This window comes from Pseudophryne corroboree, chromosome 6 (genome assembly GCF_028390025.1).
Source record: "Pseudophryne corroboree isolate aPseCor3 chromosome 6, aPseCor3.hap2, whole genome shotgun sequence".
Lineage (NCBI taxonomy): Eukaryota > Metazoa > Chordata > Amphibia > Anura > Myobatrachidae > Pseudophryne > Pseudophryne corroboree.
In genome coordinates this window covers 574,645,926-574,666,060 of record NC_086449.1, presented here as the reverse complement: position 1 = coordinate 574,666,060, position 20,135 = coordinate 574,645,926, and the positions used below count along the sequence as shown (strand labels likewise).

At 48.2% G+C, this 20,135-nt stretch overlaps 1 protein-coding gene across 2 annotated transcripts in view; it reads left to right on the top strand.

The window, feature by feature from the left end:
- KDM3B (lysine demethylase 3B) overlaps window positions 1-20,135 on the top strand; it is a 308,304-nt gene that overhangs the window by 228,023 nt on the left and 60,146 nt on the right. For both annotated transcript variants that reach the window (XM_063927861.1, XM_063927860.1), the window contains exons 16-17: window positions 5,986-6,249; window positions 6,354-6,525. In XM_063927861.1, coding sequence (XP_063783931.1) covers window positions 5,986-6,249; window positions 6,354-6,525 — 436 coding nt within the window. The remainder of the gene's footprint in view (window positions 1-5,985; window positions 6,250-6,353; window positions 6,526-20,135) is intronic.

The window sequence follows — 20,135 nt, the reverse complement described above, 5'->3', positions numbered from 1 at the left end:
ATGTGGTCCTCTTATTACACTCAAGGCCCCCGTACATCTGCGATAGATTGTCGCAATTTCCCGATTCCCCCAACGCCTGTATCAAGAATCGGTAATATTCAGTATCTTACATTTCTCTGACGTCCTAGTGGATGCTGGGACTTCCGTAAGGACCATGGGGAATAGCGGCTCCACAGGAGACTGGGCACAAAAAGTAAAAGCTTTAGACTAGCTGGTGTGCACTGGCTCCTCCCCCTATGACCCTCCTCCAAGCCTCAGTTAGATTTTTGTGCCCGAACGAGAAGGGTGCATGCTAGGTGGCTCTCCTGAGCTGCTTAGAAGTAAAAGTTTAAATAGGTTATTTATTTTCAGTGAGTCCTGCTGGCAACAGGCTCACTGCATCGTGGGACTAAGGGGAGAAGAAGCGAACTCACCTGCGTGCAGAGTGGATTGGGTTTCTTGGCTACTGGACATTAGCTCCAGAGGGACGATCACAGGTTCAGCCTGGATGGGTCCCGGAGCTGCGCCGCCGGCCCCCTTACAGAGCCAGAAGAGCGAAGAGGTCCGGAGAAATCGGCGGCAGAAGACTTTCCTGTCTTCAGATAAGGTAGCGCACAGCACTGCAGCTGTGCGCCATTGCTCTCAGCACACTTCATACTCCGGTCACTGAGGGTGCAGGGCGCTGGGGGGGAGCGCCCTGAGACGCAATAAAACATGTATTTCTTTAGCCATATAAGGTTTAAACATCACATATAGCTCCTGGGCTATATGGATGCATTTCACCCCTGCCAGTTTTCCTAAAAAAAGCGGGAGAAAAGGCCGCCGTGAAGGGGGCGGAGCCTATCTCCTCAGCACACAAGCGCCATTTTCCCTCACAGTTCCGCTGGAAGGAAGGCTCCCAGACTCTCCCCTGCAGTCCTGCTACAGAATCAGGGTAAAACAAGAGAGGGGGGGCACTATTGGCAGCTAATATCAAACAGCAGCTATAAAGGGAGTAACACTTACATAAGGTTATCCCTGTATATATATATATATATAGCGCTCTGGTGTGTGCTGGCAAACTCTCCCTCTGTCTCCCCAAAGGGCTCGTGGGGTCCTGTCCTCTTTCAGAGCATTCCCTGTGTGTGTGCTGGGTGTCGGTACGATTGTGTCGACATGTATGAGGAGGAAAATGATGTGGAAGCAGAGCAATTGCCTGTGTTAGTGATGTCACCCCCTAGGGAGTCGACACCTGACTGGATGGTCGTATTTAAAGAATTACGTGACAGTGTCAGCACTTTGCAAAAAACTGTTGACGACATGAGACAGCCGGCAAATCAATTAGTGCCTGTTCAGGCGTCTCAGACACCGTCGGGGGCGTTAAAACGCCCGTTACCTCAGATGGTCGACACAGACCCAGACACGGATACTGAATCCAGTGTCGACGGTGAGGAGACAAACGTAATGTCCAGTAGGGCCACACGTTACATGATCACGGCAATGAAGGAGGCATTGAATATTTCTGACACTACAAGTACCACAAAAAAGGGTATTATGTGGGGTGTGAAAAAACTACCAGTAGTTTTTCCTGAATCAGATGAATTAAATGAGGTGTGTGATAAAGCGTGGTTTTCCCCCGATAAAAAACTGCTGATTTCTAATAAATTATTGGCACTATACCCTTTCCCGCCAGAGGTTAGGGCGCGTTGGGAAACACCCCCTAGGGTAGATAAGGCGCTCACACGCTTATCAAAACAAGTGGCGTTACCGTCTCCCGATACGGCCGCCCTTAAGGAACCAGCTGATAGAAGGCTGGAAAATATCCTAAAAGGTATATACACACATACTGGTGTTATACTGCGACCAGCAATCGCCTCAGCCTGGATGTGCAGTGCTGGAGTGGCTTGGTCGGATTCCCTGACTGAAAATATTGATACCCTGGATAGGGACAGTATATTATTAACTATATAGCATTTAAAGGATGCATTACTATATATGCGAGATGCACAGAGGGATATTTGCACCCTGGCATCTAGAGTGAGTGCGATGTCCATTTCTGCCAGAAGAGCGTTATGGACGCGACAGTGGTCAGGTGATGCGGATTCCAAACGACATATGGAAGTATTGCCGTATAAAGGGGAGGAGTTATTTGGGGTCGGTCTATCGGACCTGGTGGCCACAGCAACGGCTGGAAAATCCACCTTTTTACCCCAGGTCACCTCTCAGCAGAAAAAGACACCGTCTTTTCAAACTCAGTCCTTTCGTTCCCATAAGGGCAAGCGGGCAAAAGGCCACTCATTTCTGCCCCGGGGCAGAGGAAGGGGAAAAAGACTGCACCAGGCAGCCTCTTCCCAGGAGCAGAAGCCCTCCCCCGCTTCTGCCAAGTCTTCAGCATGACGCTGGGGCCTTACAAGCGGACTCAGGCACGGTGGGGGGCCGTCTCAAGAATTTCAGCGCGCAGTGGGCTCACTCGCAAGTGGACCCCTGGATCCTGCAGGTAGTATCACAGGGGTACAAATTGGAATTCGAGACGTCTCCCCCTCGCCGGTTCCTGAAGTCTGCTCTACCAACGTCTCCCTCCGACAGGGAGGCGGTAGTGGAAGCTATTCACAAGCTGTATTCCCAGCAGGTGATAATCAAGGTACCCCTCCTACAACAGGGAAAGGGGTATTATTCCACGCTGTTTGTGGTACCGAAGCCGGACGGCTCGGTGAGACCAATTTTAAATCTAAAATCCTTGAACACTTACATAAAAAGGTTCAAATTCAAGATGGAGTCACTCCGAGCAGTGATAGCGAACCTGGAAGAAGGAGACTATATGGTGTCTCTGGACATCAAAGATGCTTATCTCCATGTCCCAATCTACCCTTCTCACCAAGGGTACCTCAGGTTTGTTGTACAAAACTGTCATTATCAGTTTCAGACGCTGCCGTTTGGATTGTCCACGGCACCACGGGTCTTTACCAAGGTAATGGCCGAAATGATGATTCTTCTTCGAAGAAAAGGCGTCTTAATTATCCCTTACTTGGACGATCTCCTGATAAGGGCAAGGTCCAGGGAACAGTTAGAGGTCGGAGTAGCACTATCTCAGGTAGTGCTACGTCAGCACGGGTGGATCCTAAATATCCCAAAATCACAGCTGATTCCAACAACACGTCTACTGTTCCTGGGGATGATTCTGGACACAGTCCAGAAAAAGGTGTTTCTCCCGGAGGAGAAGGCCAGGGAGTTATCCGAGCTAGTCAGGAAACTCCTAAAACCAGGCCAAGTGTCAGTGCATCAATGCACGAGAGTCCTGGGAAAAATGGTGGCTTCTTACGAAGCGATTCCATTCGGAAGATTCCATGCAAGAACTTTTCAGTGGGATCTGCTGGACAAATGGTCCGGATCGCATCTTCAGATGCATCAGCGGATAACCCTATCTCCAAGGACAAGGGTGTCTCTCCTGTGGTGGTTACAGAGTGCTCATCTTCTAGAGGGCCGCAGATTCGGCATTCGGGATTGGATGCTGGTGACCACCGATGCCAGCCTGAGAGGCTGGGGAGCAGTCACACAGGGTAGAAATTTCCAGGGCTTGTGGTCAAGCATGGAAACGTCTCTTCACATAAATATCCTGGAACTAAGGGCCATTTACAATGCCCTAAGTCAAGCAAGGCCTCTGCTTCAGGGTCATTCGGTATTGATCCAATCGGACAACATCACGGCAGTCGCCCATGTCAACAGACAGGGCGGCACAAGAAGCAGGAGGGCAATGGCAGAAGCTGCAAGGATTCTTCGCTGGGCGGAAAATCATGTGGTGGCACTGTCAGCAGTGTTCATTCCGGGAGTGGACAACTGGGAAGCAGACTTCCTCAGCAGACACGACCTCCACCCGGGGGAGTGGGGACTTCACCCAGAAGTCTTTCAAGTGATTGTAAACCGTTGGGAAAAACCAAAGGTGGACATGATGGCGTCCCGTCTCAACAAAAAACTGGACAGATATTGCGCCAGGTCAAGGGACCCTCAGGCAATAGCGGTGGACGCTCTGGTAACACCGTGGGTGTACCAGTCGGTGTATGTGTTCCCTCCTCTGCCTCTCATTCCAAAAGTACTGAGAATCATAAGAAGGAGAGGAGTGAAGACTATACTCGTGGCTCCGGATTGGCCAAGAAGAACTTGGTACCCGGAACTGCAAGAGATGCTCACGGAGGACCCGTGGCCTCTACCTCTAAGAAAGGACCTGCTCCAGCAGGGACCTTCTCTGTTCCAAGACTTACCGCGGCTGCGTTTGACGGCATGGCGGTTGAACGCCGGATCCTGATGGAAAAAGGCATTCCAGATGAAGTCATCCCTACCCTGATCAAAGCCAGGAAGGATGTAACTGCGAAACATTATCACCGCATTTGGCGAAAATATGTTTCCTGGTGTGAGGCTAAGAAGGCCCCCACAGAGGAATTTCAACTGGGTCGTTTCCTGCATTTCCTGCAAGCAGGACTGTCTATGGGCCTAAAATTAGGATCCATTAAGGTTCAAATTTCGGCCCTGTCGATCTTCTTCCAGAAAGAACTGGCTTCATTGCCTGAAGTTCAGACGTTTGTCAAGGGGGTACTGCATATACAACCTCCTTTTGTGCCACCAGTGGCACCTTGGGATCTCAATGTAGTTTTAGGGTTCCTAAAATCACATTGGTTTGAACCACTCACCACTGTGGAATTAAAATATCTCACATGGAAGGTGGTCATGCTGTTAGCTCTGGCGTCAGCCAGGCGTGTCTCAGAAATGGCGGCTTTGTCATATAAAAGCCCTTACCTAATTTTTCATTCAGACAGGGCAGAATTGAGGACTCGTCCTCAATTTCTCCCTAAGGTGGTTTCAGCGTTTCACATGAACCAACCTATTGTGGTGCCTGCGGCTACTAGGGACTTCAAGTTGTTGGACGTAGTCAGGGCCCTGAAAATATGTTTCCAGGACGGCTGGAGTCAGAAAATCTGACTCGCTGTTTATCCTGTATGCACCCAACAAGCTGGGTGCTCCTGCTTCTAAGCAGACGATTGCTCGTTGGATTTGTAGTACAATTCAGCTTGCACATTCTGTGGCAGGACTGCCACAGCCAAAATCTGTTAAAGCCCATTCCACAAGAAAAGTGGGCTCATCTTGGGCGGCTGCCCGAGGGGTCTCGGCTTTACAACTTTGCCGAGCAGCTACTTGGTCAGGGGCAAACACGTTTGCAAAATTTTACAAATTCGATACCCTGGCTGAGGAGGACCTGGAGTTCTCTCATTCGGTGCTGCAGAGTCATCCGCACTCTCCCGCCCGTTTGGGAGCTTTGGTATAATCCCCATGGTCCTTACGGAAGTCCCAGCATCCACTAGGACGTCAGAGAAAATAAGAATTTACTTACCGATAATTCTATTTCTCATAGTCCGTAGTGGATGCTGGGCGCCCATCCCAAGTGCGGATTGTCTGCAATACTTGTATATAGTTATTGTTACAAAAAAATCGGGTTGTTTATTGTTGTGAGCCATCTTTTCAGAGGCTCCTGCGTTTATCATACTGTTAACTGGGTTCAGATCACAGGTTGTACAGTGTGATTGGTGTGGCTGGTATGAGTCTTACCCGGGATTCAAAATCCTTCCTTATTATGTACGCTCGTCCGGGCACAGTATCCTAACTGAGGCTTGGAGGAGGGTCATAGGGGGAGGAGCCAGTGCACACCAGCTAGTCTAAAGCTTTTACTTTTTGTGCCCAGTCTCCTGCGGAGCCGCTATTCCCCATGGTCCTTACGGAAGTCCCAGCATCCACTACGGACTATGAGAAATAGAATTATCGGTAAGCAAATTCTTATTTTTCCCGAGTTGCTGGTCCTGACCGCAAAAATATTGGGATCTGGGAATCTCAGCATATAGAATTTCCCAGATTCTCAGACTGACTGCCGATCAGTGTTTTTGACTGAATCTGGAAAATGGCTGCCTGATGGGGATGGGAGGTACTTTACTTGCTAGTGTTTTATCCGATTAATTCAGTTAAATCAAATCCATTATCTTTCAGGCAAAAGGAAAATCCAGCTTGCCAAACTTTCTGGACCACATTATTGCTTCTGTCGTAGAAAACAAAAAAACATCTGATGCTGCTAAGAGAGCCAGTAGTTCAACTGAGAGTCTGAAGGAGGGAAAAGAAATGGTGATGGGCTTAAATGTTCTTGATCCACACACCTCCCATTCCTGGCTTTGTGATGGGAGACTTCTCTGTCTTCATGATCCAAGCAACAAAAATAACTGGAAAATCTTCAGGGAATGTTGGAAACAAGGTCAGGTAAGAACGAAGCACAGTAAGATTGGCCATGCAAAAAAAATAATGCCGGTAACATTACAATGATCTATACTGATTAAAATGAACGTTGTCCACCCTCCTTCTAGCCCGTGCTTGTTTCTGGAGTTCAGAAAAAACTTAAGTCTGAGTTATGGAAGCCTGAGGCATTTAGCCTGGAGTTTGGAGATCAAGATGTAGACTTGGTGAATTGTCGGAACTGTGCTATAATTTCAGATGTGAAAGTTCGTGATTTTTGGGATGGATTTGAAGTTATCGAAAGTAAGTACAACACTGTAGTTTCTCCTTCCTCCTTAGGCTCACGCAGATGTTATTTTTCTCCTTAGGAGGTAGGGTACTAGAAAGCATTGACTATTCCACCTCCGACCCAGTGCTCCAAGAGCCTGTGCTTGTTACATACAGCCTGAATCCTCAGCAATTCCAGCATCCAGACTTGGTTCATCCTGCCACAGCAGATTTTACAGGGACTGGTCATTGGTCTCCTCAGTGCAAGACCAGAACGGCCACAGACCAGCAAAATAAAACTGGGTTTGAATCTTCAACAGGTTCACTTTCTGGCAAATGGTTTGATTTGATCAATTATGTCAAACTGGTAGAATCATTAGAGTTTAGGAAAACTGTATTTTTTAATAAGATTAGAATTTCTAGCACAAAGGGAGATGAACTCAGTCTTCCACCAACTTCAGTACATTTAAAGAAATTTTTTCGCACAAAGGGTTATTAAATCGTTAAATAGTCTCCCTGCGGTTTTGTTCGTGACTTGTACAGTAAAAAAACAATACATACCATAGGTGTATTGCTAATTAAGAATTGCGCAGGAACAAACCGCTTGGCTCATATTCTTTTATATTATAATACAAACTAGTTGCCGAGTTTTTTGTTTTGTTTTGTTTTTATTTCAAACGAGGGTGTAGTTTTTCTAAAGCATCCAAAACATATGTGGAGGTGCTGCCCATAACAACCAGATTTTCTAGACTCCAATAGAGAAATTATAGCTTAAATCTAATTGGTTGCTATGAGTAACACCTCTACTTTTCATTTTCTTTTTCATCCACTAGGGGTCACTGGAGTACTCTTGGGATATGGACGGTGCGTAGCAGGGGAGGCACATTTAAATATTTAAATGAGTAACCCTCCTCTTCCCTCCTCCATACTCCCAGGATCCTCAGTGTTTTTCATGTGCCTCAAGGGAAGCACATCATGAGCTCAAGGCTTCAATTTTTGATTTTACACTTTAATTTTTATTTTTTTTCGTTTACAAGACAATCCCTTCCCCACTTACTAAGAAGTGTGGGTCCGGGATTGCACTCCCTCCAGCCGCTGCTGACACGTGGGCGCTTGTAGGAAAAGCACGGCCGTGTCAGCCAGGCAGCATGCGATCCCTTCCCCACTTACAAAGAAGTGAGGGTCCGGGATTGAGCGGCCATCTCCTCCACATAAAGACTCCAGAGAACGCTGGGTGGAGGAGATTTCAGAGGAGGTTTTTTTTTTCTAATATGCGCTTCCAGCGCTGCTGCCGCCAGAAGAAGCAGCGAGAGGCTGCATACGGTTAGCTTCCACAGCTACCGCAAGGTCAGTGCACTTCCCCACAGTCACAGGCCGCTCCCAGCACACAGCAGGTGCAGGGAGCGTGCTCTAGGGGTACTTACGCCGCTGGCGCCCGCTCAGTATTCTCCCCGCTGACCTCCCGCTCCGCTGCCCGCCCGATGGTCTCCCCGCTGGCCGCCCCATGCTGGCAGGCCGCACACTACAGCCAGCGGTCACACACTAAATCAAAGTGCGCTCCCGCTGCCGCCATGAAGCCCTGCCGCGGACAGACAGGCTGCTGGGCTTCTGCTTCTGTCCCCCGCTGCCCTCCTGCTCCCTACTGCTAGCTATGATCAGCGGGAGAGAAGGCAGCACTGCCGCTGCACAGTTGGAGATCGCGGGGGGGGGTTTATACGCAGTACTCCTGGGATATGTATGCATACAAAGTGCATTGTATATACATATATTTCATAAGCTTGTCATATGTTTGAATCCAAAGTCAGCATATATTTATGCATATGCTGTACTAATCTAAAAGTCTACAGGGGGAGTTATATTACATATGTATATGGGCATGGAGTTTCATTACATATGTATAGATATAGATGTGTAATATGTCATATATACATAGAAGGTATATTACATGTGGATATATTGTGGAAATATGTTGTAATATGTAATGTATGCAGGATCTGTTGTGGCTAACATTACTGTAATTTGATAATGGGTTTTTCTTAAGATATGGTGAAAGCACATGGCACTAAAGCACATGGCTGGACACCATTTTCTCTAACGTCCTAGTGGATGCTGGGGACTCCGTAAGGACCATGGGGAATAGACGGGCTCTGCAGGAGACAGGGCACTTTAAGAAAGAATTTGGATTCTGGTGTGTTCTGGCTCCTCCCTCTATGTCCCTCCTCCAGACCTCAGTTAGAGAAACTGTGCCCGGAAGAGCTGACCGTACAAGGAAAGGATTTTGGAATCCAGGGCAAGACTCATACCAGTCACACCAATCACACCGTATAACTTGTGATAAACATACCCAGTTAACAGTATGAACAACAACGGAGCATCAGATCAACCCTGATGCAACCATAACATAACCCTTATTTAAGCAATACCTATATACAAGTATTGCAGAAGAAGTCCGCACTTGGGACGGGCGCCCAGCATCCACTACGGACTACGAGAAATAGATTTACCGGTAAGTCAAATCTTATTTTCTCTAACGTCCTAGTGGATACTGGGGACTCCGTAAGGACCATGGGGATTATACCAAAGCTCCCAAACGGGCGGGAGAGTGCGGATGACTCTGCAGCACCGAATGAGCAAACACCAGGTCCTCCTCAGCCAGGGTATCAAACTTGTAAAACTTTGCAAAAGTGTTCGAACCTGACCAAGTAGCTGCTCGGCAAAGCTGTAATGTCGAGACCCCTCGGGCAGCCGCCCAAGAAGAGCCCACCTTCCTTGTGGAGTGGGCTTTTACTGACTTTGGAAGCGGCAATCCAGCCGCAGAATGAGCCTGCTGAATCGTGTTACAGATCCAGCGAGCCATAGTTTGCTTTGAAGCAGGAGCACCCAGCTTGTTGGATGCATACAGGATAAACAGCGACTCAGTTTTCCTGACTCTAGCCGTTCTGGCTACATAAACCTTCAAAGCCCTGACCACATCTAGTAACTCGGAATCCTCCAAATCACAAGTAGCCACAGGCACCACAATAGGTTGGTTCATATGAAAGGATGACACCACCTTTGGCAGAAATTGTGGACGAGTCCGCAATTCTGCCCTGTCCATATGGAAAACCAGATAGGGGCTTTTATGTGACAAAGCCGCTAATTCTGACACACGCCTAGCTGACGCCAAGGCTAATAGCATGACCACCTTCCACGTGAGAAATTTTAACTCCACAGTTTTGAGTGGCTCAAACCAGTGTGACTTCAGGAAACTCAACACCACGTTAAGATCCCAAGGTGCCACTGGAGGCACAAAAGGGGGCTGAATATGCAGCACTCCCTTTACAAACGTCTGAACTTCAGGTAGAGAAGCCAGTTCTTTTTGAAAGAAAATGGATAGAGCCGAAATCTGGACCTTAATGGAACCCAATTTCAGGCCCAAAGTCACTCCCGACTGTAGGAAGTGAAGGAAACGGCCCAGCTGGAATTCCTCCGTAGGGGCATTCCTGGCCTCACACCAAGCAACATATTTTCGCCATATACGGTGATAATGTTTAGCCGTCACGTCCTTCCTAGCCTTAATCAGCGTAGGAATAACCTCATCCGGAATGCCTTTTTCTGCTAGGATCCGGCGTTCAACCGCCATGCCGTCAAACGCTGCCGCGGTACGTCTTGGAACAGACAGGGCCCCTGTTGCAGCAAGTCCTGTCTTAGAGGTAGAGGCCATGGGTCCTCTGTGAGCATTTCTTGCAGATCTCCATATCAAGCCGGGTTTCCTGTCAAGAAATTGAATCCCTTAGAAACAAAACAGCACAAAGTAGTAGTTCTCTAGTACAGTTTGTGCTCGGTCCACAGGAAGTCTGTTAGGGAACATACGTCCGTCTTTAGAAGCACTCTACTTCGAAAGTGGCATTCACAATCGCTTCAAATTAATCTTCTCGCACAGTGGTCAGACCTTTGTCTACCAATTCGTTAGATAGGGCGCTTATATCTAAGGGCCAGAGTATCTCTATTCTCGTGGCACCACATAATCAATCAACACAGGGAGATTGGTCCGAGTCTGGACTTACATACTTCAGTTGACGAACACAAGTCTCAGAGGTTGGGAAGTAGTAGTCCTACATAGTCTTTCACACCTGAAAAGATTACCGACAATAAATGTCCTAGCTCTCAATGTACAATACACGGTGACAGGAAGTTCACATACTCCAGTCTCAGGTGATTCAGGTCCAGTCAGCAACGTGACGGTAGTCTCATAAATCACCTAACAAGAAGGACTTCACGTTGCATGGCTCTGCGAGAAGGGTTTGCATCATAATTTGTGCCAAGCTTCATCAGGTGATATTGTCGGCAGGTTTCATTCCAGAAGTCAACTTCTTAATTACAGTTTCAACCTTCAGGATTTTCATCCACAGGGATGGACGTAAATTCAAATATGTGCTAGGTGTTAGTTCAGAGGTGCAGATACCCTCAATTGGATCTAATGGCTTCTCGCCAACATCGTCAAACTCCCGATAGGTGTTCAAAAACATCGTCAAACACCCGATAGGTGTTCACATCAAGAAATCCAATGGCACTGGCAGTGGATGATCTCACAATAGCGTGGCAATACACCCTCGGCTATCTGTTCCACCTTTTACGCCGATTCTTTCTCGGAGGAGGAGGATCAGATGACAGTCCACACCAGTCATGCTAGTGGTACCTAATGGCCCTTCGGATTGCCGAGGGTTACTTATGGGCCATCTTTGGTCGCTGCCACTACGGCCAGACATAATACAATAGGGTCTGTTCCTTTAACCTGATTTTAGTGCGGCAGATTTTGCCAGGGTGGCGGTTGAAACCGTCTTTTTCAAGATGACAGGCCATTCCAAAATAGGTGATGCAACCATTTTACGCCCTACAAAGCCAGTTACATCAGCTCATTGTCAGTATTTGGCAAGCTTATGTAGGCTGGTGTGAAGTTCAGAAGTGGCTGACTTCCTTCAGGTTTTCTCGTCTTCTGCTGTGGTTACAGACTAGGTTAGATGGAGGACTACATTTACCTACTCTAAGGGGCCAGGTCTCTGCCTTGGCAATTTACTTTCAAAGACGTTTAGTCTTTTTGCCAACAGTTTACTCTTTTCTGCAAGGTATCGTCCCTCCATTTGTACCGCCTACAGTGCCATGGAACTTCAGTCTGTTACATTTCGTACAGTTCTAATTTGAACCCTTATACCACGCGGAAATTTAATTTCTACCATAAGAAAGTGTTTCTCCTAGCCGTAGCGTCGGCAAGGCGGGTTTCACAATTGGGTGACTTGTGTTGTAAGCCACCGTATTTAAGATTTCATGATCCTAGAGCGGATTTTCGGCAAATTCAGTTTTTCCTACCTGACTTAGTATGTTCTATTCACATCAGTTAACCAATCGTAGTTCAGGTATCATCTGAACGTACATGAATTCCAACTACTTTGAAGGTGGTATGCGCACTACGCGTTTATGTAAGCCGAACAACATTTCGTAACACGCTTACATTGTTGTTTCTCTAGGAAGAAGGTAAGATGCGTTGGACAGATTCCAAGCAGACTTTGGCCAGATTCCAAGCAGACTTTGGCCAGATGAAGTAAGCTGACCATACGTCAGGTTTATCTTTATGCTAGGCTACAACAGCCTACATCAGTTCGTTCCACAGGTTCTGTGGGAACTTAATCAGTAGCAGGTCGTACGAGACCGTACGGCTACATAGTCATCGGTGCACACGTTGTGCGCTTTTACAAGTTTGATACGTTTGCGGCATCAGCTTCTAGCTTTGCCGTCTAGTGTTACAGGTGCCAAACAGCTCTCCCGCCCAAGGGGGAAACTTTGGTACGTCCCAAGAGTACTCCAGTGACCCCTAGTGGATGAAAAAGAAAATAGGATTTTGGTACTTACCAGGTAATTCCTTTTCTTTGAATCCATAGGGGGCACTGGATGCCCACCCAGAGCAGTTTTTCACTAGCTTGTGGTAAGTTTAGGAAACCTTATGGTAACACTGTATAACCATCTAATTATGATGGTATAGAGATTGTTGTTGTTTTTTTTTATTATTTATATGTGGTTGGGCACATAGATAAAACATTACATAAATACATGGGACAGGTGGCCAACGTAGCCAGCGTCCATTATTGACCACAAATTTTCAAATAAGTAACAGGGTTAGTCGGTGTAGGGAGAACAATAAACTTCAAATGTGGAATTTGGGGGGGGGGGGGGGGAAGGAGGTATGTCGGAAGGAGAGATAATAGGAGGTGCCCATGGGTCTACGGGGAGTGCCAGGAGCATGGGGGGGGGATCGGCTATCTGCGTTCGGCCACAAGCCAAGGGGCCCAAACTTGCTCGAAAATGTGACCCCGGTCGTGGAGGTAGTAAGTAATCTTTTCCATTGAGGCAATATGCCAAATTTTAGTTTTAAGGGACAGTAGGGAGGGTGGGGAGGGGTTCTTCCAGTTGAGAGCTATCAATGATTTTGCTGCCGTTAGAATGTGTGTGGCCAATTTTTGGGAGAGTTTATTGAGGAGCGGGGGGGGGGGGGGTAACATAGTAAAGAGATCCAAGGGTCCTTCCGCACAGGAGACTCCAAGAGCGAGCTGAGAAGGGAGTGGACTAAGTCCCAGAAGGGCACAATGACCGGGCAGGTCCACCATATGTGAAGCATAGTGCCTCTGGACCCGCAGTTCCTCCAACACACGGGGGAGGAAGACGGGAAGAATTTATTAAGTCGGTCGGGGGTGTAGTACCAGCGATAGTAAACTTTATAGGACGTTTCCTTAAAAGCGGTGGCGATGGAGCATTTAGCAATCCCTAGTCTCATGTCTTCCCAGTCTTCAGTTTCTGGTGGGGGCCCAAGGTCTCGTTCCCATGCGAGCTCATGGGGCCGAGAGGGGGAAGGGAGGTGTCTAGTAGGAGAGAGTAAAGTTGGGAGATTACGCCTTTGGAGGAATGGGAATTGATGCATAGGCTTTCAAAGGGGGTGAGGGCGCGGAGTAAGGCGGTGGGGGGGAGATAGCCTAGAAAATGGCGTATTTGTAGGAATTGGAAGGGATTAAGTGGCTGCGAAGGGTTTTTTTGTTGAAGGTCAGGTAGAGACAGCCATTGGCCCCGATTGGCGAAATCAGTTGGGAATTTGTGGCCCAGCGTTACCCAAGGCCGGGACCTCGTAACTGAGAGTCCAGGAGGGAACATAGGATTCTGCCAGATGGGGGTCAAGGGCGAGGGTGTAGTAGTGAGGTCTTTCTTCAGGGAGAGGGAGTCCCAGGTTTTAAGATTGAATTTAATAGTGGGGAGAAGTTTAGAGATTGGGGGTCGGGAGGTGGGGGAGAGGCCCCACAAGGGGGTCAGATTTGGGAGACCAAGGTATAGAGATTATTTATTATCGTGTCAACTTTCTAGTTGTCCGTTACGTTAGGTGTCAACTTTATTGTTGTCCGTTATTTTATAATGTTATACAGGTTGAGTATCCCATATCCAAATATTCCGAAATACGGAATATTCCGAAATACGGACTTTTTTGAGTGAGTGTGAGATACTGAAACCTTAGTTTCTTTTTCATCCACTAGGGGTCACTGGAGTACTCTTGGGATATGGACGGCTTCCACCGGAAGAAGGCACTGAATAAATTAATTTTGAGACTACTCCTCCCCTCCATATCCTCGAGCACCTCAGTGTTTTTTCTGTGCTCGACACAGTTAGAAGGCATAGTGGAGTTCGTCCACAAGTCTTGGAATTTTTTTCTAAGTTTATTTTTTTCTTTTTTCTTAAATGATTGCCACATCCTTTCCCCCCTTCTGAGAGGCGTGGGTCAGGGATAGTGGAAGCTGCTGAGAGCAGCTGTGAGTGTCGGACCTCTCTGTAAAGAGCTCCCTCACACCACGTGCTGGCTGCCTGCAAGAAGCTGGACGGAGCTTGAATGAAAAGCCCCGTCATAGACCTTGTTACTGTCCAGGTATGTTGAGAGGGGCGGTCAGCTTACGCTGCCGCCCCACTGTTGAGTGATTGTATTGGGGACTGAGCGCATTATCACGCTAGGGGTAGATGGAGGACCAGCGCCGCATCCTAGATACATTGCCGCTGCCCGGAGCACGTGTGCATAGGCCGCTTCACGGCTCTATGCAGTGCGCTCTCTGCTCCCGCGGACCGCCGCTCCCAGCACATCAGCAGCTGATGGTTCCCCGCTGCCTGGCTACACAGGTATAGGCCGCTCTACGGCTCCATGCTGTGTGTTATCCTGCGGTCCGGAGCGCGTGTGCATAGGCCGCCCCACAGCTCTATGCAGTACGCTCTGCTCCCGCTGACCGCCGCTCCCAGCGCCGCAGCAGCCGATGAGTTCCCCGCTGCCTGGCTACACAGGTATAGGCCGCTCTACGGCTCCATGCTGTGTGTTATCCTACGGCCCGGAGCGCGTATGCATAGGCCGCCCCACGGCTCTATGCAGTACGCTCTCTGCTCCCGCTCACCGCCGCTCCCAGCGCCGCAGCAGCCGATGGTTCCCCGCTGCCTGTCTACACAGGAATAGGCCGCTCCACGGCTCTATGCTGTGTGTGTTCTGGACCTGGAGCGCGTGTGCATAGGCCGCTCCACGGCTCTATGCAGTACGCTCTCTGCTCCCGCTGACCGCCGCTCCCAGCGCCGCTGCAGCCGATGAGTTCCCCGCTGCAGCCGATGAGTTCCCCGCTGCCTTGGCTACGCAGGTATAGGCCGCTCACACGGCTCTATGCGGTGTGTCCCACGGTGCCTCCGACCCGCTGCTGTACACGGGGTCGTGGGGGTGGGGGGGAGACACATTAGCAGTATTAAGCTTTAAAGGAAAATTTGGTATTAACATACTTAATGTTTCTCCTGTCTGTTCCAGGATTCCTATATTACATCTCTACTTAAGAGGGGTATTAGGGGAATTTGGGGATCAGTTTTCTTTTTGCTGGCGTGCACTGCACTTGCCTGATAATATACAAAGAACCTTAGTGTTATTACTGAGTCGTGCAAACTGTCTGTGTGTAGTTTGTATTGTCTGTCTTCATAATGAGTAAGACACCAGCAAAATCTAAGAAACAATTTTCCTGTCATGTCTGTAAAAGTGTGTTGCCTGATGGATCCACCACATGTACAGTATGTGATATTAATACAGCTACAAATACGATTTCCACTCCAGAATTAAAGCCAGGTTCGTCTCCGGACCCTCCATGGGCTATGCTTGCAAATGTATTAGTTGGTTTGCAATCAGAGTTGGCCGCCTCTCGTGAAGACAGGGAGGCGGCAAGATCTGAGTTTAAAATGAGACCGTTTGAGTTACCAGAGGAGTCTCAATCTGGTCAAAGGTCCACCTTTGGTGGAAAGGATAAGGTTCCTTTTCCTAATAATTTGCCAGTTTCTGCGATGCTAGACCTCACTGAACATGAGTATGAGGAGGGCGAAATAGACCAACAGTCAGATAGTGACGATTTTGACAGCCCAGGCATTGATAATCTCATCAGAGCAGTGCGTCAGTCGCTGGAGTTTACGGAAACTGAGGAGCCCCTGACGAACGATGAGGTAGTCTTTACTAAACGACAGAGATCTCCGATGTGTTTTCCTGTTTCGGAATCTCTTAATAAAATGTTACTGGAAACACGGAAGAATCCGGATAAACGGTTTTCTATACCTCGTAGATTTAAATCGAGTTACCCGTTTCCAGAGTCCATGACCGCTACATGGGAGAACCCACCATTGGTGGATTCGTCCGTATCTAAACTTACAAGGAAGTTAACCATACCAGTACCAACTGCTACTACGCTTAAAGACCCTGCAGATCGTAAAATAGAATCTATGCTAAAGTCCATGTATACAGCAGCAGGAGTGTTGCTGAGACCTGGGTTGGTTGGCATTTGGGTTACTAAAGCATTAATGGTATGGATAAAAGAGCTCAAGTCGGCTCTACAGGATGACCATCTTATACTTCTCGCGGATCAAATCTGGGAAGCTGCTGAATATCTATGTACAGCTTCTACTGACGTCTGTCAGCTTACTTCTCGCCTTTCTTCATCGCTAGTCACAGCACGACGAGCACTTTGGCTACGTTCTTGGCAAGCGGAGGCGGAGGTTAAAAAAGGTATAGAGGCATTGCCTTACGATGGCGAGAAGCTTTTCGGTCCCGAATTGGACAGATGGATTTCTGAGGCTACAGGAGGAAAGTCTGTGTTTCTTCCATCGCCTACAACTGTACCTAAACGGAAATATTCTGGTCCGGCGTTCAAATCCTTTAGAACTCAGCCCTTTCGTGGGCGGGGCACAGGAGCGGTCACGCTTGGTAGAAGAGGTCGGGGACGTGGTGCCCGACAATCCAATGCACGTCGTCAAGACGCTAAGACCACTAACAAGCCAGTGGCATGACGGGCTCCCAGCCCATCTCGGATCTCCAATTGTGGGAGCACGCCTTCAGAGCTTTCAGGGGGCGTGGCTTCAGACGTCCACAGATGGGTGGATCCGCAATTTAGTGTTAGAGGGTTACAAAATAGAGTTCGATTGTCTTCCGTCAGGGAGATTTTTCACGACAGGACTGCCTGTGTCGGACGACAAGAAAGCAGTTCTGCAGGTGGCCATTCAGTCTCTGCTGAATGCTGCAGTCGTGATTCCGGTCCCTGTGCAGGAACAGGGGCAGGGTTATTATTCCAGTCTGTTTGTGGTACCAAAACCAGATGGCTCAGTCAGGCCAATATTGAACCTAAAGGGTCTCAATCAATACGTCACTTACTACAGATTCAAGATGGAATCTCTCAGGTCAGTAATTGCAGGTTTAGAGCCACAGGAATTCATGATTGCGCTGGATCTCAAAGATGCGTACTTACACATTCCGATTTGACCACCTCATCAGAGTTTCTTAAGGTTTGCAATAAGGCGAGACCACTACCAGTTTCAGGCTCTGCCGTTTGGCCTCTCATCAGCGCCTCGGGTATTCACCAAGGTGATGTCCGTGATGATCGCTCATCTCAGGTCCCTAGGAGTAATAATTGTTCCGTATTTGGACGATCTACTCATCAAGGCTCCGTCTCAACAGATGCTTCTCCAGCATGCGTTGCTAACGTACAATGTACTAGTTCAGCACGGTTGGATAGTCAGTTTCAAGAAATCACAGCTAATTCCGTCTCAACGACTTCAATTCCTAGGGATGATTTTCGATACAGTAAATCAAAGAATTTACCTACCACAACAAAAAGTACAGGTCATTCGTCATCTGGTACAATTAGTGCTCAAGCCACGCACAGTCTCAGTACATTTGTGCATTCGCCTTTTAGGCACAATGGTGGCGGCTTTCGAAGCACTTCAGTTCGGAAGATTTCACTCACGTCCGTTTCAACTGGAGGTGCTAGCACAGTGGTCGGGCTTACATCTGCAGATTCACCACAGGGTGAGATTGTCGCCACAGGTCAGGGTGTCTCTTCTCTGGTGGCTAAAGATACACAATCTATCTGCAGGGAGACGGTTCGGCGTCGGGAATTGGATAATTCTTTCAACAGACGCGAGTCTCAGAGGTTGGGGAGCTGTAGTTCAGAGTTATCGGCTCCAGGGCCTCTGGGCAGATCACGAGAGATTGCTATCTATAAATGTCCTGGAACTCCGGGCGATTTACAATGCGCTAAGACAAGCAGTGCACATGTTTCGTTTTCAGACTGTTCAGGTGCAGTCAGACAATGCGACGGCGGTCGCATACATAAACAAACAGGGAGGAACGAGAAGCCGCATGGCAATGCGGGAAGTAGCTCGGATCCTCAGATGGGCCGAATATCACCAGGTGATATTGTCGGCAGTGTTCATTCCGGGAGTGGACAACTGGGAGGCAGATTTTCTCAGTCGTCGGGATTTTCATCCAGGAGAGTGGGCATTAAATCCAGAAGTGTTTCAGATGTTGATCCAGAGGTGGGGTTACCCTCAGGTGGATCTGATGGCATCCCGCCACAATCATCAGGTGTCACGATATGTGTCCAGAACGAGAGATCCAAAGGCAGTGGCGGTGGATGCTCTCACAGCCGCGTGGCCGTACAGCCTCGTGTATCCGTTTCCGCTGCTCCCGCTGTTGCTAAAACGGATCAAGAGAGGGTCCGTCACAGTCATACTAATAGCGCCTCATTGGCCTCGGAGAACTTGGTTCTCGGATCTCCTCGGACTACTCGCAGACGATCCTTGGCCACTCCCACTACGTCCGGACCTGTTACAACAGGGTCCGTTCCTTTACCCCGATTTAGCGCGGCTGCGTTTGACGGGGTGGCTGTTGAAAAAGCCATCTTGAGAAGAGAGGGCATTCCTGAGTCTGTTATTCCAACCATGATACGAGCTAGGAAGCCGGTTACGGCAGCTCATTATTACAGAATCTGGCGTACTTATATAGGTTGGTGTGAAGCTCGGAGGTTTCCGACATCATCTTTTAAATTATCCCGTTTTTTGTTATTTTTACAGATGGGGTTAGATGGAGGACTACGTCTATCCACACTAAAGGTGCAGGTATCGGCATTGTCAATTTACTTTCAAAGGAAATTGGCTTTGTTGCCGTCGGTACATACGTTTCTGCAGGGTGTACTGAGGGTACAGCCTCCATTCATTCCACCTACAGCGCCATGGGACTTGAATCTGGTTTTAGATTTCTTACAGTCCTTTTACTTTGAACCCTTACAAAAAGTGGATATTAAATTTCTCACTTGGAAAACGATTTTTCTTTTAGCCTTAGCTTCGGCAAGGCGTGTTTCAGTTTGGGTGCCTTGTCGTGCAAGTCACCGTATTTAGTTTTTCATGATGACAGAGCGGAACTTCGGACGAATCCCGCTTTCCTACCAAAGGTAGTGTCGTCTTTTCACATCAATCAACCAATAGTAGTTCCGGTATTAACAGAAAATTCCGGAACGTTGGATGTGGTTCGCGCATTACGCGTTTATGTATCCCGAACGTCTACAGTTCGTAAGACGGATACGTTGTTTGTTCTCTATGATGCGGCCAAGAGGGGTTGGCCAGCCTCTAAGCAGACCTTATCCAGATGGATTAGACTGACCATACGTCAGGCTTACCTTCATGCTAGGTTACAGCCACCTACATCAGTAACAGCTCATTCCACACGTTCTGTGGGAACGTCATGGGCAGCGAGTCGTGGGGCTTCTACGACACAGCTTTGCCGTGCGGCTACTTGGTCTTCAGTGCACACGTTTGTGCGCTTTTACAAGTTTGATACGTTTGCGGCACCAGCATCTAGCTTTGGCCGCCTGGTGTTACAGGTGCCAAACAGCTCTCCCGCCCACGGGGGAAACTTTGGTACATCCCAAGAGTACTCCAGTGACCCCTAGTGGATGAAAAAGAAAATAGGATTTTGGTACTTACCAGGTAAATCCTTTTCTTTGAATCCATAGGGGGCACTGGACGCCCACCCAGAGCAGTTTACCTGTTTTAGAGTAAGTTCAGTGGTTCTTATGGTAACACACTTTCACGACTGGTTTTAATTTAATAAATGTTAATCAGTTATGGTGTCAACTGTTTTAGTTGTCAGTTACGTTTTGTGTCAACTTTATTGTTGTCCGTGAGGTTATATGTAATTCTCCTTTTGTCAATCTCTCTATCGATCCTGTTCGGCTCAGTAAAAAACACTGAGGTGCTCGAGGATATGGAGGGGAGGAGTAGTCTCAAAATTAATTTATTCAGTG